This window comes from Phodopus roborovskii, unplaced genomic scaffold, assembly GCF_943737965.1.
Source record: "Phodopus roborovskii unplaced genomic scaffold, PHOROB, whole genome shotgun sequence".
Classification (NCBI taxonomy): Eukaryota; Metazoa; Chordata; class Mammalia; order Rodentia; family Cricetidae; genus Phodopus; species Phodopus roborovskii.
The window spans coordinates 27,595,874-27,603,416 of NW_026126470.1; the positions used below are offsets into that span (position 1 = coordinate 27,595,874).

The window sequence follows — 7,543 nt, forward strand, 5'->3', positions numbered from 1 at the left end:
TAGGAGCTGCCCGTCAGAGCTTCCGACTTCGGGGGTGAGGACCACCAGATGCCGCTGCACATCCTGGAACTGCCAGGACAGCCTGGCCTCAGGGCTAGGGGGTGCGGAGCGGCTGGCGGCGAAGACGCAGGGCAAGCAAGCGCTGCGCTCCCGCCTTCAGGTTCTGCTTTTCCAGGCTCTAGATTCTCGCCGGAGTGGAATGGATGCCCCAACTCTCCAACTCTAGCTACTGGATCGAGTGTGCAGGAAATACCAGCCTTCTGACTCTCACAGACTCCCGACTGGCAAACCAGCGGAACGCAACAAAAGAAGGAGCCAGGGCCCCCGGGTGCTTCAGGCAGCCACGCTAGCCTGGGCGGTTGCTACCTAATCACCCACATGTTGTGCCGCCTGAGGTTTGTTAGCTAGGTTGGCAGGCGCACAGCTCCACGCCCCAGCTGGTGGCCCCACAGAGCGCACCCCCACACGCGCCCTCATTGCGGTTCGCCCCAAAGGCCCAAGAGTGCTCCTCACATGCCCAAGCTCCTAATCTCCACCCCAAACCCCGAGTGACAGATTCTGCTAATTGAACGGTTATGGGTCATCCTCGTAACCGTTGGGCGACATTATCACTACGCTTCAGTTCTTCATGTTTTAAATACATATTTAACGGATGGCTGCAGAGCCAGCTGGGAAACACGCGGGTTGGAAAACAATGCTCCAGAAGGCACGAGACTAGGGTAAACGACAGCCTACTCTCTAGGGGGGACCCCAGAGGGAGATTTATCCCTGGGGAGGGCGATAGCCAGAGTTTTCCTGTCTACTCTGACTTTGCTACAGGATACAAGCTTTGCTTGTTGTTAAAACTATATATGCGAATTAAAATACCAAGCAATGAAAGCAACCAGAGAAAGAACGGTTAAAGCTCTGTGAGAGGAAAAAAAAAATCGGGCTCTTATGTATGGGGGGGAGGGCTATTACCTCAGATATGTACAGAAAAATACCTAAACAAACAAACTTGAGTTAACAAACAAATTTGAGCTGAAAATGTCTGAATATGAGAAACAGTTGGGGGCTGTGGAGAGAAGTCACTGTCTTGATGTTTAGGGACAACGACTGCTTGAGTCTGTGGTAGGCAAGGGCCACCTGTATCGGACCAAGGATGCTTGTTTCTGTATAGGCTTGCTGAAATCAGTCCCTAGATTCTCACTTCTGTAAAAATGGATAAACGTGTAGTTATCTTTAGATTGCTCCAGACAGGTCTTCAGATCAGATTTCTTTGCCTTATGTTTGTTTGTTTTCGATGCAGGCTCCCACCGTAAAAAGTGTCCCAAGGCTGCTAGCTAGGAGCGCAGATCAATTATCAACTCCCCTTTAGGGCCTCAGAGAGTTCTTTACAGATAATGTTGCCCCTAACCCACCCTGTGGACGCCTAGATGGTGTTGGAACACTGGGCTGCACTCCCTTGCTAATAAGTGAACCGGGGGGTTTAACCGGTTATGCATTAGTGAGATGACTATGAACGTCTCATCCGTGCCATACATACAGCCCTCAGCATTATGAAGAATTGCGATTTCTCCCGCTTCCTTGCCGATCTGTGTTCTCCAAGGCCGTGTTCCCACCTGGGGGCGCTACCGCCTGCCCTCCGAACAGCAGCAACGCCACCAATTAGAAGTGGGATGTTCTGTGCACCGAACACTTGTGCAACCTCAAATGTTCGCAGGTGGACGAAAACCACCCGATTCGGGGGGAGGGGAGGGTAGGGGCAGGAAGACAGTCTCGCGCAGGGTGGGATATTAAAACTTCAGGTTTGGCGTGGCGTGGCGCACAGCCTCGGCGTACACTTGAAGACATTGAATTGGTTGGCTATCTGACGAGTTTTCGCAGTTCCCACCCGAGTCCTTGCCCTGGCCTGTCGCTGCAATGACTATATTTTTATAGAAAGCTGCAGATGCCCCCTCTCTCGCAGGGTCCCCAACCCTCTACCGCCACTCCACCTAGCTCGCCCTCCTCCCTCTAGCCGGTTCCTTTCCCTGCCCAGTTCCCTCCTCCCGTCCCTCCTCACGAATCTCTCGCCCGCGGGCGCCTATTGGCTGTGCGGTAAGAGGAGGCGTGTGCCTGGCCGGGCGGGTTTCATTGAGCGGAATTAGCCGGATGACATCAGCTTTGCAGCCCCTCGGGCCGGCCCAGCTCATTGGAGCCGCTACCCCTCCAGGAAAAGCACATTGTTCCCGCCCCCGCCCGGACCACCGCCGCCGCCGTCGCCGCTGCCTCCACCCGGCTATAAAAACCAGCGGAAACCCAAAAGGTGTGGATGCTTATTACAGACCAAGCAGCCGGCAGCCAGGTTCTCCTCTGCAGCGAGCACTTCGAATCGAATTCACAGTAAGTGCCCCTACCCCAACTGCTCAAGCCTAGATCCCGAGGACCGACTCCCCCAACCCCGCTAGGACGTAGGATGTGCCGGGACCCTGCCCCTGCGGGCACCTAATAGCCACTCTGGAGCGGACACTAACCGCAGCATCCCCAGGAATTCCTGTAGCGGGAGCCCTGGTCCAGAGGCGAGCCCGGCGCCGCAGCGGCGGCGGCGGCACTCAGAATGTGGGTCCGTGCGGGCTCTAGATGCGCGTGTGCAAGCGTGTTTACCGTGTCTTGTTGATGGAGATAAGGAGGATGCGTTTGAGCTTGAGACAGAAATACTTCTCTATTGAGATCTCAAGCCTCGTTTATTCCAGGCTGCAATGAAGAAACAAAACCTCTAGAATATCCCTTCCCGAGGGCCACCCAGGGCTTCCTGAAATAAAGTAATCCGTGGGCGATAGTGGGAAGGGGGTGGAGTGGGGAGTTTGTTAGGAGCACTGTCGTGCCCCGAGCTGCTAGGAGGCCAGAAACAGCAGCGAGGCGGACGCCACAGCCACCGTTGCGGGTGCTCTGAGCTGCAGTGCGGGTGCGAACAGCAACTCTGCTCATTTCTCTCCTCTACCGTCCCCTCCCCTCTTTCCTCCTCTCCTCAAGTTCCGACAGTTGGAAAAGGAAGGACCCTTCGAAAGCTGAGATTATTCCTGGGGCCATGGACTCGGACGCCAGCCTGGTGTCTAGTCGCCCGTCGTCGCCAGAACCCGATGATCTTTTTCTGCCGGCCCGGAGCAAGGGCGGCAGCAGCAGCGGCTTCACTGGGGGGACCGTGTCCTCGTCCACGCCGAGCGACTGCCCGCCAGAGCTGAGCGCAGAACTGCGAGGGGCCATGGGCGCGGCGGGCGCGCATCCCGGGGACAAACTGGGCGGCGGTGGCTTCAAGTCTTCTTCCTCCAGCACTTCCTCGTCCACGTCGTCCGCAGCCACGTCGTCCACCAAGAAAGACAAGAAGCAGATGACCGAGCCGGAGCTGCAGCAGCTGCGCCTGAAGATCAACAGCCGCGAACGCAAGCGCATGCATGACCTCAACATCGCCATGGACGGCTTGCGGGAGGTCATGCCGTACGCGCACGGCCCGTCGGTGCGCAAGCTCTCCAAGATCGCCACGCTGCTGCTGGCGCGAAACTACATCCTGATGCTCACCAACTCGCTGGAGGAGATGAAGCGACTGGTGAGCGAGATCTACGGCGGTCACCACGCCGGCTTCCACCCATCGGCCTGTGGCAGCCTGGCACACACAGCGCCACTACCCACCGCCACAGCGCACCCAGCAGCCGCAGCGCACGCTGCGCATCACCCGGCCGTGCACCACCCCATCCTTCCTCCCGCAGCCGCCGCTGCAGCCGCCGCAGCCGCCGCTGCAGCCGTGTCCAGCGCCTCCCTGCCGGGCTCCGGGCTGTCTTCGGTCGGATCCATCCGGCCTCCCCACGGCCTGCTCAAGTCTCCGTCGGCGGCCGCAGCCGCCCCTCTCGGAGGCGGGGGTGGCGGCAGCGGTGGCAGCAGTGGCTTCCAGCACTGGGGAGGCATGCCGTGCCCTTGCAGCATGTGCCAGGTGCCACCTCCGCACCACCACGTGTCGGCCATGGGCGCCGGCAGCCTGCCGCGCCTCACCTCCGACGCCAAGTGAGCGGGCCAGCGCGGGTGCGTTCTGGAGAGCCAAGGGCTGTTGAGCAGCCAGAACTGGCCAGCACTGGGGCTCCGGAGCTCTGTTGCAAGAAGGGGAGGGGGACCATGGGCTGGGCCTGGGGATTGCGGGGAGTCCAGTATCTGGGAGCCGAAGTAGTGGGACCATTTGGAGCAATAGGGAATGTGAGACGCCTTCGCTCCAGAACCTGGTTAACTCTGTGGCTGAACACTCTTGGGTCTGGGAGATGCCACTGTACAAAACGGCTACAACGTGCCATGCGGGTACGTCCATCACGGGGACTCCCCCGTCCCCGGACCCCCAGGAAGAGTCTAAAAACTGACTTTCCCGCGTGCACAGATTGACTCCCTGTCTGGGCGTAGGCAGCTCATCGCCAAGAGTAGGTTCACAGGGGCGCCTGGCTACCTTCCCCCATTTCGGGCCAGATAGGAGACTCCCAGGAGTCGCACTACAGAAGCTACCGCTGGGTCTCACTCCCAAGGTTCATCCCTGGCCTAGGGCCAGGTCACTAGGTTGGTTGACGCTGGCGTGGGTACCAGAAGCACTTAGGATCGTGTCCCGTTTCCGTAACTGGGAAAACCCGTATAGTCTCGTCTCTCCTGTTGATTTGTGATTTCTAACAAATCTGTGAATGTTCCTTTTTCTGACCATGCGAGCAAGCTTTGCAGACGCTCAAAACAGAAGCACTTGTGGAGTGAGATAATCCAAACTAGCGACACGGGACAGGATGATTTTCAGCTCTTATTTTTCCAATAGAAACTAACCCCCCCCCCCCATTCTAAGCACAAGGTAATTTGGTTTCTTACCGATTAGGGACAGCTGTTTTAGGTACCCAGGGGCTTGACGGAACAACAAACATCAAAAAGTTGCTGTGAATATAGTTTGAGTAATTTGGGAGGGGGGTTCTGTTGGGATTTTAATAATTTCTTCTGTGTGTAAATATAATATCAACGAAGTGCACGACGCTAGGTCCCTTGTTCCAGTGACTGCCAGCCCCTCCGGAGTCTAAACCCGCTGGTTTTTTTTTTTTTTTTTTTTTTTTTTCTGTTGTCCTTCCCCTCTCTTGCTCCCCGGCCTGCGCCACAAGGCGGTCTTCACCGCGCCTGCCTCCTGCCACCCACCTCTCCTGCGCGGCTCCTGCAGAGTGTATCTATCATCTGTTTTATTTTTGTAAAGAAAAAAAAAGTGCTAAATAATATTTATTACTTGTTTGGTTGCATAAAACGAAACGAATGATGGAGTGTTGAGATTTTAAATAAAATTTAAAGTAAGTCGGGTGTTTTTGGTTCCTGTGAGGGAGTTGGGGGGAGGGCCGGGGAGCCGCTGGGGACAGTGATTTCTCTGGGGACGGATTTGTAACTGGCTCACTTTGGAAAAGGATAGGGTTTTGCTACCCCCTCCTGTGACTGCATGCTGTCTTTAAGGCGCACTTGGCCCTGGTGCATACCACGGCTTTCGTGTGCTTTTCCATTTCTCACACCTACTTGGAAACTCCGTTTCCTTTTGATTTAAAATTGAGCTGGGTCAAGAATGAATTTTCCTTCTTTCCCCGGAGTGCAGAACGTTGAGCCTTCAGGTCTCAGGATGGAGCCTTTGCTGAGGTCTGGGAGCTCTAACAATGTCTGTCCTCTTCAGCCCAGATTTTATTTTCTCTCTGCTCTAGGGCTTTCTCTGGCCACCACTGAGCCCTTGGCTTCAGCTGAGAGACTCTTGGGACCCAGTGCAGCCCCAAAGCTTGGGCATTTTGTGCAAAATTCTGCAGAGGGTTTTGATGAGGACTCATTAACCCTTCCATCCCTTTCCATACTTGCTACCCACCTGCCTGCAAAGTGTGGTTGCTGGGAACCTTCCTAGCCTACGGGTGGCTCCGTTCCCACATCCCTGTGAACTTTTCTGGGGGTGGGGGTAGGGGGTGACTTCTGACTTCTCTCAGCCACAGGGTTTCTTAGAATCCTAAACTGCAACTGTTGGGCTCTACTTTCAAGATCGAGTCTGTGCAGAAAATTTTAAAGCTTCAGCTTCTCCGACAAAACTTGAGGCGGATCTGGCTCCTATCGATCAACCCTCTGGAGTGCTGGCCCAGGAACAAGTTCCCTGAAATGTCAGCCTGGGGAAGGCAGCAGACTGTTCATCGGATGACATCTTTGATGGCCACTGGCAGAAGGTATCTAGACTTGGAAATAGAGATTTCCCTGTTTTTTGTTTTTGTTTTTTGTTGTTACTGGATTTTCAGAGCCCAGCTCCTTTATTCAGGCCTGTGTGAGGGTGGGCCCTTCTGTAGCTATGAAAACAAGTACTTCTACCTCCTGTGGGTAATTAACACCTGTCTGCTAGCTAGAAATGAGGGCTCTCAGAGATGGGGCATTGTAGTCCCCACCTAGCTTACCATAGAAGGCCACCACTACTTTCTTTCTCTTCTCTCCTTAAACCTAGCGGGAGGCATCTGGAATTCATAGGGGCTCAGAGAAGAGAAAGCAAGCAGACCTGAGAAAGGGCAGTACTTCCAGCAGGGCCTAATCCTGTTTGTTTTGAAATCCCTTTTGAAACAAAAGTTGCCAGGTGTTTGGTCCAGCCCCACGTGCAGACGTACACCAAAGAATACCAGGACAGGGGAAATCCCCAGAGCCTAGCTAAGACCTTGGCGGTACAAAGATGGGCAACTTTGTGTGTTTGAAGCTGGTTCAAGCCTTATGCATAGAAGGACAATTGTTGAAAGGAAAGAAATCAAATCTGCCTTGCCATCTCAGCACCAAAATATGTAGGGTACAGGCTAAGAGCCTCCTCACCCTACCAAGGAGGGTGTTCATCCAGGCTCTGAGCACCCCTGAGCCATTAGCCTCAGCTGTGGGAAGGCCTGGGCTCCCAGCTTCTCTGGCCTTGGGGAGCATGCTCAACAACAGGCCTCCAACCACAGCAGGAAGTTCCTGTCCCAGGGTGAGCCAGGTCAGGATGGAGGTCTCTCATCCACCCTGAGAGTTGTCACCAGAAGACTGTGAGTGGCCCACTTCTGACTTCATCACAAGATTTTATTTGTGACTTCTTTGTCACAGATTTTATTTTTCCTTCCAGTTCTGAGCAGCTCCTCAGCCTCTAGCCATGTGCCTCTCTTCGTCACCATCATGACTCCCAAGTTCTCAGTGGCAGGGCCCAAGGGCTCATCAGACACAAGATTTCAGAGACAGAAGTCGGAACTGCACTGGAGACAGTGGATGGAGCCTGGTGACACTAGCCTCTGCACCCTCCCCCCCCCCCCAGCAACCATCTCCATGGTTCCCACTCTCCCCATAGGGCCCAAGTCCTAGAAAGGGGACTGATGCCCTGGGCTCAGTGGTGGAGGACTCTCTGTGGCATTGCTTGAGCTATAAGATCCCACTGATGCCACAGAGGGATCCCACACCCTAGTGACAGTGAGCGGAAGGACAAAGCAAACTGACAGGTCAAGTGTGGCATGCTGTGGGAGGACTTTAGTGTGGCTGTGGGAAGGGGCACCCTTGATGACTCAAT

The 7,543-nt window shown here is 55.0% G+C and overlaps 1 protein-coding gene across 1 annotated transcript; it reads left to right on the forward strand.

The window, feature by feature from the left end:
- Positions 1-2,313: 2,313 nt before the first annotated feature.
- Olig2 (oligodendrocyte transcription factor 2) lies at positions 2,314-4,110 on the forward strand. The gene is made up of 2 exons (XM_051191876.1): positions 2,314-2,364; positions 2,995-4,110. The coding sequence occupies exon 2, from the start codon at positions 3,050-3,052 to the stop codon at positions 4,019-4,021; it is 972 nt and encodes a 323-aa protein (XP_051047833.1). The 5' UTR covers positions 2,314-2,364; positions 2,995-3,049; the 3' UTR covers positions 4,022-4,110.
- Positions 4,111-7,543: the final 3,433 nt, after the last annotated feature.

Bases quoted from the DNA above. Each gene is read 5' to 3' on its own strand.
- Olig2 (XM_051191876.1), top strand. From the start codon at position 3,050: ATGGACTCGGACGCCAGCCTGGTGTCTAGTCGCCCGTCGTCGCCAGAA.